Source organism: Elephas maximus, chromosome 9, assembly GCF_024166365.1.
Source record: "Elephas maximus indicus isolate mEleMax1 chromosome 9, mEleMax1 primary haplotype, whole genome shotgun sequence".
Taxonomy (NCBI): Eukaryota; Metazoa; Chordata; class Mammalia; order Proboscidea; family Elephantidae; genus Elephas; species Elephas maximus.
This window is the reverse complement of record NC_064827.1, coordinates 32,235,602-32,253,583: the sequence shown is the minus strand read 5'-3', so window position 1 is coordinate 32,253,583 and position 17,982 is coordinate 32,235,602. Positions and strand designations below refer to the sequence as shown.

Genomic DNA, 17,982 nt, shown 5'->3' with positions numbered 1-17,982 from the left:
GTTTAAAGATTTAAAGAGAAGGGAGGAAAAAGATTGTTCGGTAGATTTCAGTCTCTTTCCTAATCTTATTGTTGTTGGGGGCCCTGGAGTTGATTTTTTATTCTTAGGGACCCCATGTGACAGAGCAGGACTGTCCCATAGGGTTTTTTAGTCTGTCATCTTTAGGTAAGCAAATACAGGTCTTTCTCCTGGAGAGTCACTGAGGGAGTCTGAACCGCCACCCTTCCGGTTAACTGAGTGCTTTAACTTTGCTTCACCAGGACACCTTCTGCTACTTAGCCAGCACCAAAGATTTGCTCGGAAGTTACATAACTACATTCCCATCTATCAGTGAGTTTCCCAAGCAACATCAGAGAATTCACTGTGGTTTTACAGCTGAAAACAGGCTACAGAAGAAGCTCAAAACACAGCACCTCTCACTGAGCTTTTCGCTCGGTGCCCGCTTGAAGTTAAACTCAGGCAGAGAAGTTTACACCAACTTTGACAAGACAACTCCATTCTTCAAGTTGCTCATCTGTGCTTGCCCTGGCTTCCCTTTTTGTGGCCTTATCCTATCACTTCATGAAACAAACAGCAAACCCTTCCGAAGCGAAGATTATGGCTAGCAGTTTCCCAAAACTTGAGTACTTCTTTTAACAGCTTGTCTTGCCCACCTCTAGCGCACGGGCGCGGCAGCTTCTTTCAAAGTGTTTCTCCCGAGCAACGTTTTGTTGTCCAAAGAGCAAATGAAAGACCAACTCACCTTGTTTTTCCCCCGGATAGTCCGGCTGGAAAACGTCAAAAGCGGGGGTCGCCAGACCACTAGCCTGCCTCAAGGCCCCCAGTCCCAGCGCAGCCACCACCGCAGGGACGCCGGCCGCCTGAGGGTGTTCGCTTCCGCCGCCTTCTCGGGAAGTCCCAGTCCCAGGCCCCGCAGGTCCAGAGTACAGGAGCCTCTGCAGCCCGCGGGCCTCGCTTTCCTCCTGCGCCTGCTGCCTGCGCAGCGCCACCTGGGCGGCCATGACGCGCTGGCGCTCGGCGATCAAGGTGCACTTGGCACAAGCGCAGTCCCGCCAGCGGCAGAAGCGCTTGTGGCCCTTGAGCGCCGACACCACGCCGTGGTTTCGACAGCGAGCGCACTTGGGGGTCCGCGGGTAGCCGCAGCCCACCGCCACCATCCCTCTCTCTAGCCCCGGCGCTGGTGGGCAGGCTCCGCTCCCGGTGGCAGCGGCGGCGGCTGCGGCGGCGGCTGCCCGCAGAAAGAGGCTCGGCGGCCGGAGGAAAGCTGGAGGAACAGGCATCCCCGGGGACACCGGTAACGCTGGGGACGGGGGCGGAGGGACAGCCGCCACCAGTCCCGGGGCCAGCTGGGGTCGGCCGCTACCGCTGTGGTCACTGCTGCCACACTGTGACTGCTCCATTCCGGAGAAGTCGCTGACGAGGCTTAAAACAGGAAAGCCAGCCCTGTGGGCGCTGTCCGTGGCTAACCCTGCTGGGGTGCAGGGGGCGGGGGGATGGGCCGTTGTCGCGCTGCCCCCCACCCACCCACTCACCCACGGACAAAGTTGTCCACTGTTCCCGCAGTTAGTAGGTAGGAACGTGTCCCGGAGCTGGAGACGCCAAAAGGTGCAGACGCCCAAGACCAGGTGCGAAGTTAATGTCCCTGCGCTGGAGCTTCTTTGGAGCCAGAGAAACCGAGCTACAAGGCTACCCCGCCCACTCGGCCCACTGGCCAAGCGCTGGATCCCGGGAGGGCCAGGGGCGGAGAGTGGGGACCATCTGGGAGGAGGGGCGGCGGAGGCGGTGGAAGACACAAGAAACCTTCCTTCCTTCAAAGAAGTGTCTTTTTTCCGCTTGAGTTCCCATGAATTCCCTAAAGTGTATTTTTATGAAGTTCCCTTCACACCCTCTCCCATGCCTTTTCTTAAATTAAGCAAGAATCGAGGTCTCTTCTCCAGTTCAGCTCTTCTCTAAACAAAGTTTCAAGTCCGGATTTTGACTTCTCTTTGTCTTTTTTGCAGGTGAAATTTTCAGTATAGCACCACGGTCAATGCAAGTAAGAAAGCGCAGCTCCACAGGCTACAAATTTGTTACCCAGCTGAAAGATGCCTTCCTTTACGTGTGTCCCAGAGCTGTGCCAGAAGAATGGATAAATAATTAAGGGAACTGATTCATATTCAGATTCTTTTCAGGCATTCTGTTCTACTTCCACGTGCAAATTTGGATGGTGGGTATTATTATATTTCGAACTGTTCCTTCTGTGCGCTTTCATCTGGAACTGTTTATAAGCAGCAATGTGTTAACACTGTTTCAAAAGTCCATTTCTCTTGCAACTTCAGGGCAGACTTTACTGATTGATCTGGGCCTTCTACACACACACACACACACACACACTCACACACTATCCTAGAGGTTTTCCACCTTTCCTGAGCATCAGAGCTACTGGGGGAACTTTTTAAAAATATGGATGCTCAATCCTATGTATCCTAGCTTTTCTGGTCTGGGTTTTGTAAACTCCAGAAGGTGATGATAATATACAATTGAAGTTTAAAACTACCACTCTAGGAATTCCTAACCTCTTTTTCACAAAAAGATTAGTATGCAAATATTTATTGAAACTTTATGAACAAAAACTGGAAACAATTCAAATTCTCCATTAACTGGTAAAAGGATTAAAAAATATGATACATCCAGAAAAAAAAGGAATACTATTCAAATAAAAAGAAAGAAACCACAGATACATGTTACAACATGGAATGAACCTCAAACACATTATACTAAATGAAGTCAGAAAAAAAATATATATATAGTATGGTTCCGTTTATAATTATAATACCTAGACAACTGAAAACTATAAAGATAGAAACCACATCCATAAATGCCTATGGCTGGTGGGTTCGCACTGTGACCTTTTGGTTAGTGCTTGGCAAGGACTGACAACAAATGGGCATAAGAAAACTTTTTGAGATGATTAATGTTTTAGGAAGCCCAGGTGGTGTAGTAGTTAAGTGCTACAGCTGCTAGCCAAAAGGTCAGCAGTTCAAGCCCACCAGGCGCTCCTTGGAAACTCTATGGGGCAGTTCTACTCTGTCTTATAGGGTCATTATGAGTTGGACTCGATTCCATGGCAAAGCATTTTGGAATGTGTTTTAAGCCTGGATTGTGGCAAAAACTCATTGACTTATACAGTTAAATGAGTGAATTTTATGGTATCTAAAAAAGAAGACCAAGAAACTTGGGAAGGCTAACATTGCCTTATTTCAAGACTTACTACAATGCTACAGTAATCAAAACAGAACAGTACTGTTGTAAAGATAGATAAGTCAGCCAATGGGACAGAATGGGAGAAAGTAGTTGCAACACATATCATCTGACAAAGGACTGGTACGCAGAATATTTAAGGAACTTTCAAAGCTCAATAATAAGCAAACAAATAACACAATTTAAAATAAAATGGGCAAAAGATTTTAACAAATGCTTCACCAAGAAGATAAATGGATGGTAAGTAAGAACATGAAAAGATGCTGAATGATTAGTCATGAAACCAAAAAAACTCAAACCCATTGCCATGCAGTTGATTCTGACTCATAGCAACCCTAGAAGACAGAGCAGAACTGCCTCACAGAGTTTCCAAGGAGCGCCTGGTGGATTTGAACTGCTGACCTTTCGGTTAGCAGCTGTAGCACTTAACCACTACGCCACCAGAGTTTCCACACTGCTGGTGGGAGTATTAAATAGTACAACCACCTTGGAAAGCTATTTGGTAATTTCTTAAAACTTAATAAGTTAAACATACATCTACCAAATATTTCAGGCTTTCCCTTTCCACTTCTAGGTAATTACCCAAGAGATATAGAAGTGTGTGTGTGTGTGTACATGTATGTATGTGTGTATATATATGTTGTTGTTGTTGTTGTTAGGTGCCATCAAGTCGATTCTGACTCATAGCAACCCTACGCACAACAGAACGAAACACTGTCTGGTCCAGCACCATCCTTACAATCATTTTTATGCTTGAACTCATTGTTGCAGCTACTGTGTCAATCCACCTCTTTGAGGGTCTTCCTCTTTTCCACTGACCCTGTACTCTGCCAAGCATGAAGTACTTCTCCAGGGACTGATCGCTCCTGACAACATATCCAAAGCATGTAAGATGCAATCTCGCCATCCTTGCTTCTAAGGAGCATTCAGGTTGCACTTCTTCTAAGACAGATTTGTTCGTTCTTTTGGCAGTCCGTGGTATATTCAGTATTCTTCGCCAACAACACAATTCAAAGGTGTCAATTCTTCTTTGGTCTTCCTTATTCATTGTCCAGCTTTCACATGCATGTGATGTAATTGAAAATACCATGGCTTGGGTCAGGCGCACCTTAGTCTTCAGGGTGACATCTTTGCTCTTCAACACTTTGAAGAGGTCGTTTGCAGCAGATTTGCCCAATGTAATGCATCTTTTGATTTCTTGACCGCTGCTTCCATGGCTGTTGATTGTGGATCCAAGTAAAATGAAATCCTTGACAACTTCAATCTTTTCTCTGTTTATCATGATGTTGCGCATTGTTCCAGTTGTGAGGATTTTTGTTTTCTTTATGTTGAGGTGTAATCCATACTGAAGGCTGTGGTCTTTGACCTTCATTGGTAAGTGCTTTAAGTCCTTTTCACTTTCAGCAAGCAAGGCTGTGACATCTGTATAATGCAGGTTGTTAACGAGCCTTCCTCCAATCCCGATGCTCTGTTCTTCATGTAGTCCAGCTTCTCAGATTATTTGCTAAGCATACAGATTGAATAAAACCAAAAAAAAACCCAGTACCATCAAGCCGATTCCAACTCATAGCAACCCTATAGGGCAGAGTAGAACTGCCCCATAGAGTTTCCAAGGAGCACCTGGCAGATTCGAACTGCCGAACCTTTGGTTAGCAGGCATACCACTTAACCACAAGGCCACCAGGGCTCCCATAGATTGAATAGGTATGGTAAAAGAATACAACTCCAACACACACCTTTCCTGACTTTAAACCAATCAGTATCCCCTTGTTCTGTCCGAACAACTGCCCCTTGATCTATGTAAAGGTTCCTCATGAGCACAATTAGGTGTTCGGGAATTCCCATTCTTCGCAATGTTATCCTTAATTCGTTATGATCCACACAGTCCAATGCCTTTGCATAGTCAATAAAACACAGGTAAACATCCTTCTGGTATTCTCTGCTTTCAGCCAGGATCCATCTGACATCAGCAATGATATCCCTGGTTCCACGTCCTCTTCTGAAACCAGCCTGAATTTCTGGCAGTTCCCTGTCGATATACTGTTGCAGCTGTTTTTGAATGATCTTCAGCAAAATTTTGCTTGCGTGTGATATTAATGCTATTATTCTATAATTTCCACATTCGTTTGGATCACCTTTCTTTGGAATAGGCATAAATATGGATCTCTTCTAGTCAGTTGGCCAGGAAGCTGTCTTCCATATTTCTTGGCATAGACAAGTGAGCACCTCCAGCACTGCATCTGTTTGTTGAAAAATCTCAATGGATATTCCATCAATTCCTGGAGCCCTGTTTTTCGCCAATGCCTTCAGAGCAGCTTGGACTTCTTCCTTCAGTACCATGGGTTCCTGATCATATGCAACCTGATCATATGCTACCTCATATGCTATTATATATATATAATAGCAGGTTTATTTGTATAGCACCAAACCGGAAAGAACCCAAATGTCCATCAACAGGTAAATGGAAAAACAAATTGTGGTATATCCGTATGCTGGAATACTTGTCGTGGGGGAAAGGGGTGCACCGTTAAGTCAATTCCAACTCATAACAACCCTGTATTACCGAGTAAAATTGCCCCGTAGTGTTTTATAGGCTGAAATCTTTATGGAAACAGATTACCAGGTCTTTTCTCCTGCAGGGTGGCTGTTGGGTTCAAACCTAGACCTTTCAGTTGGCACTTAGCAGCCAATCACTTAACCATTGCACCACCAGGGCTCCTTAATGGAATACTACTTAGCCACAAAAGAGAAAGTGCTATTGATATATGCTATAACATGAATAAATCTCAAAATAATAATTCTCAGTGAAAGAAGCACGTCAAAAAAGTATGTAAAGAACAATTCAATTTATATAAAATCCTAGAAAATGCAAACTAGTCTATTGTGACAGAAACATGATCAGTGGTTCCTGAGAACAAACTGGGCGGGGAGGGGGAAGAGGGGACATGAAAGCTGGCAGGAGGAATTACAAATCACTTCCTTGCAAAAAAGCCAACTTTTTAACTGTAGACTCATACACCTGTAAAAAGGTGCATTAGAAAACTACATGCCAAGGAAACCACCCTCTGATACTTTCTATAATTTCAAGCTAAAAATACAACCATAGTAACAACAATCCATAATGTGCTGCTTCAGATCTCTGGGTCTGAAGAGGAAACAAAGACTAATGGCTTATAATACTGCATACTCGTGAAAACAGGAGATAGAGTAGTATTATCCCCATTTCACAGATTAAAGATCTGAGACAAGGTAAATTAAATGCTCAAGGCTTCTGGAGAAACAGTCCACCAATATCTAAACTCAGAGTTTGCAGGCCTCCTTCATAACTGACCGGCATGCTTTTCTGCATTCAGACTCTTGGCAACTAACTATTAGGTTGAACCAAATGAAATTGCTAGTTTTTAGTTGTTTCTGTCTGCAAAAGGGCAACTTCATATGGTTCAACTAATAATTTGTTTACATTTATTGTAGCATTGTGTCTATGATAATCCTACAGCAATGTATTTCGTCTCTTTGTAACACTACCCCAAACAGAAGATCCTTGACAATCTTGATTCTTCAGAATAAATTCTTATACATAACAGTACTGAATGATAGGTGAGAATATTTTTAAAGCTTTTGAATTATGTTACCAACATTTTCCCTAAAGGAACTGTATAGATTTAAATTCTAATGTGCACTTCATTTTATCATCATTCCCATGAATTCTTTTTCTTTTAAATGGCAGTGGTTTTCTTACTAGGAAATTTGTGCTGCTTTCTCCAGAAATAACACTAATCACCTAAAGTTCCCTTAAGAAAATAACTCTACAAGATTTTAGTTCATAGAAAGATAATCACCATTTTATAAATCTCTGGTTGAGTTTAATTGGGGGGAATTGAAGCAAGACATGACAAAAGTTCCAATCATTGTAACACAACCCGGTGGTTCTCTGCGTAAATTACATGCAGTCTATTGTGAGCTTACTGACTTAAACAATTCTTTATAAAGGAGTGCTGTTGACTCAAAGACTTTAACTAGAGACATTGATTCCATTGTGGTTAATTGCATAAGCACATGGTCAAAAAACATGCTCTTTATTTAGTTTAATGGATCTAAGTCTACCATGTAGCTAATTGTTCAGAATTTATGAAACTCTTGTTTTGTTTTTAACTTGCAGAATATTAAAAGTCAATTCATGTTCACCGACTGAGATAAGCTCCTGATGTGCCTGAATCTGAATAAAATCCACCCCAATAAACTATGTGAAAACATTTCCTCAAAATTCAGACCTTAAACAAACAGACGGCAACACCGGAAGTATGTGAGAGCCTCTTATGTGACTGCATATTAAATACTGAAGCATTTTATCAGGGTGTTTATTTTAAAAATGCACTCTGTGGATTAATTAAAAAGAAAAAAAAAACTAACCATTAATAAACGTATCTCATAAAATGCCGCCATTTTGAAGGATCTTCTACATATGAAAGATCTCTTAATTTCTCTCTCCCTCTCTCTCTAATAATACCTACCTTGTTGTTGGTAGGTGCTGTCAAGTCAGTTCTGACTCATAGCAAGACTATGTACAACAGAATGAAACATTACCTGGTTCTGTGCCATCCTCACAATCATTGCTGTGTTTGAGTCCATTGTTGCAGCCACTGTGTCAATCCATCTTGTCAAGGGTCTTCATCTTTTTCCCTGACGGTCTTACGTTACCAAGCATAATGTCCTTCTCCAGGGACTGGTCCCTCCTGATAACATATTCAAAGTACATGAGATGAAGTCTTGCCATCCTCATTTCCAAGGAGCATTCTGGCTGTACTTCTTCCAAGACAGATTTGTTCATTCTTCTGGCAGTCCATGGTATATTCAATATTCTTCACCAACACCGTAATTCAAAGGCGTCAATTCTACTTCGGTCTTCCCTATTCATTGTCCAACTTTCACATGCATATGAGGTGATTGAAAATACCATGGTTTGGGTCAGGTGCACCTTAGTCCTCAAAGTGACATCTTTGCTTTTCAACACTAAAGTTTTTTGCAGCAGATTTTCCCAATGCAAAATGTCATTTGACTGCTGTTTCCATGTGCATCAATTGTGGATCCAAGGAAAATGAAATCCTTGACAACTCCAGTATTTTTTCTGTTTATCATGATGTTGCTTATTGGTCCAGTTGTGAGGGTTTTAGTTTTATATTGAGGTGAAATTCATACTGAAGGCTGTAGTCTTTGATCTTCATCAGAAAGTGCTTCAAGTACTCTTCACTTTCAGCAAACAAGCTGCGTCATCTGCATATCACAGGTTGTTAATGAGTCTTCCTCCAAACCTGATGCCGCATTCTTCTTCATATAGTCCAGTTTCTTGGATTATTTGCTCCGAATACAGATTGAAAAAGTATGGTGAAATGATACAGCACTGACGCACACTTTCTGATTTTAAACCATGCAGTATCCTCTTGTGCTGTTCAAGTGACTGCCTCTTGGAAGTCAGAGTCTCTTCTGAAATCCATTTTGGTCTTTTCTTTCTTTCCTGTCTTTTTAAAGGTCTTTTGCTTTCTACATGTATGATGACCTTGATAACACCCCACAACTTGTGTGGTCATTAATGTTCAATGCATAAAATCTATTCTCGAGGTGCTCTCTAAGTACAGGTTCCTCATCAGCAAAATTAAGTGTTCTGGAATTCACATTCTTTGCAATGTTGTCCATAATTTGTTGTGATCCCCATGGTTGAATGCCTTTGCATAGTCAATAAAACACAGGTAAATATCTTTCTGGTATTCTCTGATTTTGGCCAAGATCCATCTGACATCAGCAATGTTCACGTCCTCTTCTGAATCTGGCTTGAATTTCTGGCAGTTCCGCTGTTGATGTACTGCTGCAAGTGCTTTTGAATTATCTTTAGAAAAAAATTTACCTGCATGTGATACTAATGATACTGTTCAATAATTTCCACATTTTGTTTGATCATCCAGTTGTCTGTTCAGACAAGTGGAAGACAAGTGGGAGAACTGCCAACATTGCATCTGTTTGTTGAATCATCTCAATTGTTATTTTCTCAATTCCTGGAACCTTGTTTTTAGTTGATGCCTTCAGTGCAGCTTGGACTTCTTCCTTCGACACCATCAGTTCTCAATCATATGCTACCACCTGAAATGGTTGAACTTCAGTCGACCAATTCTTTTTGAAAGAGTGACTCTGTGTATTCCTTTTCTCTTCTGTGCATCTTCTATTGACGCTTTCTGCATCGCATCGCTTACTGTTTTTCCCGTTGTTGTTGTTCTTAGGTGCCACCAATTCAGCTCCAACTCATAGCAACCCTATGCACAACAGAACAAAACATAGCCCAGTCCTACACCATCCTCACAATTGTTGCTATGCTTGAGCTCATTGTTGCAGCCACCATGCCGCTCCATCTCATAAGGTCTTCCTCTTTCTTGCTGATCCTCTACTCTACCAAGCATGATGTCTTTCTCCAGGGACTGATCCTTCCTGACAACATGTCCAAAGTATGAATCCTTCAATATTGCAACTCGTGGCTTAAATTTTTTCTTTAGTTCTTTCAGCTTGAAAAATGTCGAGTGTGTTCTTCCCTTTGGTTTTATAACTCCAGGTCCTTGCATATTTAATTATAATATTTTACTTTGTCTTCTTGAGCCGCCCTTTGAAATCTTCTGTTCAACTCTTTTACTTCATCATTTCTTTCATTTGCTTTAGCTACTCTACATTCAAGAGCAAGTTTCAGAGTCTCTTCTGGCATTCATTTGGTCTTTTCTTTCTTTTCTGTTTTTTTAAGTACCTTTTGCTTTCTTCATGTATGATGTCCTTGATGTCATCTCGTAATCAGTCGGGTCTTCATTCATTAGTGGTCAATACATTAAATCCATTCTTGAGATGGTCTCTAAATTCAGGTGGGATATAATCAAGGTCATACTTTGACTTTCACGGACTTTTTTTTAAATTTTCAAGTTCCACTTGAACTTTCATATGAGGAATTGATGGTCTGTTCTGCAGTCAACCCCTAAAATTGTTCTGTTGGTATTAAGCTTCTCTATCATCTCTTTCCACAGATGTAGTCGATTTGATTCCTATGTATTCCATCTGGGGAGGTCCACATGTATAGTCACCGTTTATGTTGTTGAAAAAAGATATTTCCAATGAATAAGTCATTGGTCTTGAAAAATTCTGTTATTGGATCTCTGGTATTGTTTCTGTTACCAAGGCCATACTTTCCAACTACTAGTCCTTCTTCTTTGTTTCCAACACTCACCTTCCAATCACCAGTAATTATCAATGCATCTTGATTGCATGTTCTATCAACTTCAGACTGCAGGAGTTTAAGAGCTGCTTATTATGTATCAGGTACTGTGCTCTGGGCTTTACATATGTCATTTAATCCTCACAGTCATCTTATTGAGGTCAACTATATTATCATGAGTTAACAGATAATGAAATCAAATTCCAAAGAATAAATACTCAAGACAGTTTAAGATTCATACTCTTTATATCCATACTTCTCCCCAGAAGTCAGTCTAGCCCCCAACTATAATACTGATTCATGTAACAACCTGTTAGGTAGAGTTCAAGATCTAGTTTATTCAGAAAGGGCCCAGATTGGCTGACTCACTAGGCACACCAACTTTGAAACTACATCTATTATTTCAGTTAACAAAAGCCTCAATAAAGAAATAAAGAGAAAACATATAAAGCTAGGAAAAAAAAAAAAATGTTGCCATTCAGTTGATTCTGACTCATTGCAACCCCATAGGACAGAGTAGAACTGCCCGATACAGTTTCCAAGGAGCACCTGGTAGATTCAAACTGCCGACCGTTTGGGTAGGAGTTGTAGCTTTTAACCACCTCACCACCAGGTCTTCCAAAGCTAGGAAAAAGGGGTATAAATTTCAAAACTCCATACTTTACATGTCTTCTTTTGGCAAATTCTAATGATCAAATTTTTGTTCAAAATTTTTGCTGTTTTCCCTCTCTTCCCCACACTCCTCCATGCAAATAGCAGCAAGATAGCAATCTAGGCAAAACTTTTTGCTGCTGTTTATACTAGTGGAAAATTGAAGCATGTTTTCCTTTTAGCCTCCTGTATCACCAAAGCCAAATTATATACATTTCACTCCTTTCAAAACTGGACACTCAGTTCACATGTAGCCTTTTCTTATCAAGGTAACTGTTGTGAGGTCCTGCCATTCTGCATTAAAGGGTTAAAGGCTACAATATTCCATTGATTAAACATGAGCAAGACATTTAAATCAATTCTTCAAATATCTTGAAATCCTCATTCCTTCATAAGAAATTGTTATTGGACCTAGAACATCATTTTTTGCTCCTTTTGCTATAAAATATGATGAAACTAACTATCAAGGCATTACAAATGTCTGCCTTTTTCTCTTCTATCTTCTTCCCTGCTGGAGTCTGTCTTCTGGAGCTTTCATTAGAAGTGTCCCAATTAAAAAGCTGTGGGTGTTTAAAAAAAAAAAAATCCCTCCCATTCAAAGGATTCTAAATAAGAGGTAAAATCGGTAAATCAGTTCCTCCCTGGCTCCTTGCCATTCACATCTTCTGGTTTTGAAATTCATTGCTTTGTGAGCATAAGGTGGTTGTTATGAGGTGTTGTCAGGCCTCTGACAGGGTTATTGTGAGTGGTAGAAGGTGGTAGTTTTTGATCAATGTCTTCAAAGTCAAAGCTAGGAAAATAATAGCTGCACATCAAAACCCAGTGCCATAATGCAGTTAACATTGGACTCTTTCAGGTGGCCCCAGGGAATAATTTAATTCTCGTGTTGAGCTTTACCATAATTAGTCATGTATAATGGTGCAGTAAGTTTTATTTGAAGACATATAACTTGAGCTTCATTATCAAATGAAGCTCAGAGAAATCATTACCAGAAGGAAAATAAAGAAAACCACCTATTTATTGCTGTTCTCCTTCTCCGCCATTTCTTTTGCATGCCTAATTGATTGCATTTCTGTTTGTGAGATATCTTTTTAATGGGCTGATATCTTTATAAGAATGCCCATGTTTCATTTTTAGGCTATTTATGCAGTTATTTCATAATATTCTGACTAATAGATAAAGTTGCTGATCTTGAGCCTTTTTCAGTTTTTTCTATAAGCTTAATACTTTTCCAATAAGTCTTAAATATTCATAATTGCTCCAAAATTAGGGTTTTTTTTTTTTTTTTGGTTTTGGGCTTTTTTAGTGTTGTTTTTAGTTTTCCCTTCTAGAATATAGAGTTGTCCGTAGTATGAAAGAAGATAAAGACATTTCTATATCCATGCAGATATCATAAAAACTAGCATATATATATACACACACACACAGATACATATATGTGTGTATGTGTGTATACATATAAAAAATACATATACACACATATATATGTAAAATACCACACACATATTATCTATGTTACATATAGATAAAGAACACGATCTATTTATGTATGTGTGTATTTCTAGGGTTCCTTAAAGAAATTATAAAGTCACAGGTAGGGAAAAAACACAATGAAAAGTCAAATAAATCCATAGTTAAGGTTTAAATATGCCATATGTCCCTCTCTATTGAGGCACAATGGGGTGCATTAAGAAACTCATTAAGTCAATGGACATAGCATCTGGACTATATCAGGGTGTCAATTCACTTCATTTCTGAAACAGAAAAATAGTGGACACATTCCATTTCTTCTCAGATTTGAACTGATCATGTTAGCATGGGGTTAGTGCAATGCTCGATTCTAGTGTGTCTTTCAGCATCTATTTTGATAAACTTCATTTAATAGCTTTTAACTATTATCTTTAGTAAAAGCAAGGATTTCCATCTCTCCTCGCTTTTTTGAATTTTTCTCATAAAAAGTTAAAAGCTCAAAGTACCTAAATATTCCATAGAGCCAGGCAGCAGATAAATTGAGCTAGATAAATGACTTGAACAGTAAAGAGAGTCTTCGTATATCTGGTTTTATTTTATGGACTTTATAATGAAAAGAATGTCATAATAACATACAGTGCTCCCACTAAAGTTCTGTATGATTTGGGCAAAGGCCTCGGTTTGCTCTTCTGTACAAGATAAAGTTTTGGATGCTCTTTTTGTATCAGTCACCTTTAAGAATATGAGGAAAGCTATGACAATCTGAACACGTTTTTGTTGTTAGGTGCCATCCAGTTGGCTCCAACTCATACTGACCCTATATACAACAGAATGAAACACTGCCCGGTCCTGCGTCATCCTCATAATTGTTATGCTTGAGCCCATTGTTGTAGCCACTGTGTCAATCCATCTCACTAAGGGTCTTCCTCTTTTTCGATGACTCTCTGTCAAGTGTGATGACCTTCTCCAGGGACTGGTCTCTCCTGAACATAAGCAAATAAAATTTTATGTAGCATTTTGGCCCCCTTTTATTCGAGAACATGAAAGGATTCCTAAAGTCCATTCCTGGTTTAAAATTCTATGATTCTATAATAATACCAATACAAATTTTCCTGATTCATAACACACATCCAAAACCGTCTAATGTCTATTATGGAATGAATGCAACACAGAATCGTGGTATTTTAGAGTACAAAATGTCCTTAGCATTGATTTGTATTCTTTGTTGCTAGATTGTGGAAACCCTGGTGGTGCAGTGGTTAAGAGCTACAGCTGCTAACCAAAAGGTCAGCAGTTCAAATCCACCAGGTGCTCCTTAGAAACCCTATGGGGCAGTTCTTCTCTGTCCTATAGGGTGGATATCAGTCAGAATCGACTCAACAGCAGTGGTTTTGGTTTTGATTTTTTGATTGCTAGATTACAATTGGAAACCCTGGTGGCATAGTGGTTTAAGTGCTATGGCTGCTAACCAAAGGGTCGGCAGTTCAAATCCACCAGGCGCTTCTTGGAAACTCTATAGGGCAGTTCTACTCTGTCCTATAGGGTCACTATGAGCTGAATTGACTCGATGGCACAGGGTTTGGTTTTTGGTTTAGATTACAATTCATAATATCTATCTTTATATTTTAACAAAAGCAATGGCCTGAAACAGAATGAGGGGGAAAAAAGCCTGAAAAAGTAACACCTCTGCCATTTTAATTGAATAGCAATTTATATTTAACAGGCTCTTCTTACATCATCTTCAAAATTATGAGTTGGGAAATGTTTAACAACCATGTGGACAAAACAAATATGTTTTACCTACTAGGTAGTTACCATGCTACAAATATTAAACTCTTCAGAGATCATTCAAGTTTCATGGCTCAATAATGAATTCATAAGCCCAAATCTGGATTCTAAAGGCAAAATTTACATTATTACGTAATTTTTTGGAATCCTAAAACACATGGAGTATGTCCCTATAACCTTTCCAAATTCCAAGATTCTGGGGAGAGACAGGGAGTGTCCCTTTTGATATTTTCTGTGTCTACGGAATTAAAAAAAAAAAAAAAAAAGTCAGAGTGGAATAAGTCTTTAGACACTAAAAACTAAAACCAAACCCGTTGCCACTGAGTCGATTTCGACACATAGTGACCCCATAGGATGGATTAGAACTGCCCCCATAGGGTTTCCAAGGAGCAGCAGGTAGATTTGAACTGCCAACATTTTGGTCACCAGCCAAGCTCTTAACTACTGTGCCACCAGGGCTCCTTAGACACTAAATACCCACAATTTATTTGAGCTTATGTATTTTTAAATATATGTCCAATTTCCTTTTAGCCAGGAAAAGTTTCTGCCCTCTTCCAAAGACCGTCTCCTCTACACTGAAATGAAAAATCTATCATGCTTCACATACCTTCACTGTTCACATGGAGAGATAGACCTTTGTTTCTATAGATTTTTGGCTATAGAAATTGCTCAGTTCTCAACAGTTATGAACATTTGAAATTTGATTTTGGGTGGAAAGCAAGAGGAAAGATACTGATGGGAAAAAAGTAGGTATTCTACCTTTGTTAACTCTTTAGTCTCTCACTCTCAATTGATTCATTGTCAACAGTCACCAACAGGCTCTAGTATCTGCTATCTTGCAAAGTCCTCCTTAGACCTTCCTAGATACCATCTCTTCTTACCTTTCTCCTTCACAGTCAAATTTCAAAAACGGTTGTCTGCATATATTCTGACTCCACTTCCTCATCTCATATTAACTCCCCAGTCATATCACATAGGTCTCTATGCCCTCTCTTCACCAACGCACATTTGCTAAAGTCACCAATGACTTCCATGCTGCCAGATTCAAGGACGCTCTTTAGTCGTCATCTTGCTTGACCTCTCAGCAGTATTCAACACAGTCGTTAGTTCTTAAACTACTATTTATTTTTTATATTGCTATTTAACTCTTCATTCCGGCTATGTCTTCTCCCTCTGCTTAGAGCAAGGTAACTGTCTTATTTTATATACATATAACTTTCTTATTTATATATTTAATCAGCAAACATTTATCAGGTATCTACTATATGCCAAACATCAGGCTGAACGATTTAGTTATAAAGGTCTCGTTTAATCCCTATAATGTTCCTATCAGATAGACATGCCTGCCGTTTAAAAATGACAAAACAGATGCAGAGAGTTGATATATAAATGCTGACTTGCCTCATGTCAAAGCTCATATTCTTTCTACTGACCTGCCTAGTAACTTAAGGTTATCATTGAAGGAGGGGTAAAAGGGCATACTTCTTTCTGATTCAGAGCCTAAGAAATTCCAGAGGTAGGAACATATTCCTGCTTCAAGTCTCTTGACTTTTGGCCACGTGATCCCAATTACCAAAAGAATCTTCTGCTCAAAAACTTTTGAGCATTCTCAGTCTCCTACCAAGTCAAGTTTACATTCTATCTAGCTGTTAGCAGTCTATAGAATCTAGCTTCATTCATTCATTCAACAAATTCTAACTACTAAGTGTACTGAACTGGATTTCACAGAGCTCACAAGATTTCAACAAAATGTGATAAATATTATGTTGTAGCATTATCAGGTCTATCTGAATCTTTTCTTTAGAATGAGAAAGTTCAATTCTAAAAAAAAAATATGTGAATAATAGGCATTAAAAATGAATATCAATCTCTTTCGGCTATTCCCATTTTATACATTTACTTAGGTAGAGTGGTTTCACTTTAACTTCTAATTTTACACTCCATTAGTTTTAAAATTATTTAGATTTTGATCTGGAGAAGTTCAAATGAAATCTGACTGCCAAGATTTCAACCTACATTTATACATATGCCTCATAATACTAGATATACCTATCAAATTTTTAAAAATATCTATTAAAAAAAAGTTGCTGTCAAGTCAATTCCGACTCATAGTGACCCTACAGGACAGACCAATCTATTAATATCATGGAAACCCTGGTGGCTCAGTGGCTAAGTGCTACAGCTGCTAACCCAAGGGTCTGCAGTTCAAATCTGCCAGGTGCTCCTTGGAAACTCTATGGGGCAGTTCTACTCTGTCCTCCTATAGGGTCGCTATGGTTTGGAATCGATGGCGATGGGTATGATATTATATCATAATTTACATTATTTTATTTTAATTGAAAACTGGTGTATGATTTCTCAAAGACTAAAGATCACAGTATCTTGCTTGTTTTGTTTCTGAGCTCTTATTAACCTCCTAAGAGTAAAACTTTCCTCAGTATACAACCTCTAAGATTCACAGTAGACTTACAGAACACAGAGAAGTATTGCTTAAAATAAAAAAAAAAAAACATACTAATTTATCCTTCAGAGAATAAAGGTAATACGTAGAGGCAGATTAGCTAGATTAATTTCGGGGTCATAAAGTGTAGAATAAAATTGATAGTTGTCTCTCAAGATGCTCAGGGTCATCAATATCATCATTTTAGAGAAATAATTTTTACCAGTTGTTTTTGGTTGCCATTGTGATTTCTCATTCTAATAACCATGACAGGATGTGGGCATAATAGTACATTTAAGCTTCTCAGAATAATCCCTTTTTCTCTCAAAGACAACCGTGACTATTTTAACAGGTGGAGAGGGAAGAATACCCAGATGAGAAACATAATTGTCTACTGGAAATAACATAAGTTAGAAAAACCAAGTTCAAGTCTGATTCTGTGATTTACCAAAAGCATAAACTTGGCAAGATTCTTAACTTCCCTTAGCCTATTTCTTTCCAGTGGAGAATATACATTGGAATTAATTGAAATAATATATGTCAAAAACCCTAGAGATGTACCTGACATATCTAGGCATTCAGAAAATATGATTAGGCTTAATTCCATAAACTATGCTGGTTATATTGTTCCTTCTGCAAAACCTTTCAACACACCGAGAGTTCTTTGCCATATTTTCCAAGATATTAAACGTCTGGTAAAACTAGAAGCATCAGCGTCACAGAAGAGCATAAGTTGTAAATAAAGAATAAGTACTTTCAGAATCTTTGAATGTTTCTGCAACATCAAGATAATTGTTTCTGATACTTTATAAAAGAATACTCAAACACTGGCCTTAATGGAATAACAGTAACTACATTTATCCTTCCTCTTGAAACAACTTTAAAAAATGGACATCCAGTGGTCATGGTCCCCAAACCTTCTGTTGGCACAGGACAGGAACCATTCCCGAAGACAACTCATCAGACATGGAAGGGAATGGACAATGGGTTAAAGAGAGATGCTGATGAAGAGTGAGCTACTTGTATCAGGTGGACACTTGAGACTGTGTTGGCATCTCCTGTCTGGAGGGGAGACGGGAGGGTAGAGAGGGTTAGAAGCTGGCAAAATGGTCATGAAAGGAGAGACTGGAAGGAGGGAGCGGGCTGACTCATT

The 17,982-nt window shown here is 39.5% G+C and overlaps 1 protein-coding gene across 2 annotated transcripts in view; it reads right to left on the bottom strand.

Moving 5' to 3' along the window:
- Positions 1–1,647, bottom strand: part of DMRTA1 (DMRT like family A1) — a 42,706-nt gene extending 41,059 nt beyond the window's left edge. For both annotated transcript variants that reach the window (XM_049895614.1, XM_049895613.1), the window contains exon 1: positions 743–1,647. In XM_049895614.1, the coding sequence (XP_049751571.1) occupies positions 743–1,400 (658 nt within the window). In that variant the 5' untranslated portion in view covers positions 1,401–1,647. The remainder of the gene's footprint in view (positions 1–742) is intronic.
- Positions 1,648–17,982: the final 16,335 nt, after the last annotated feature.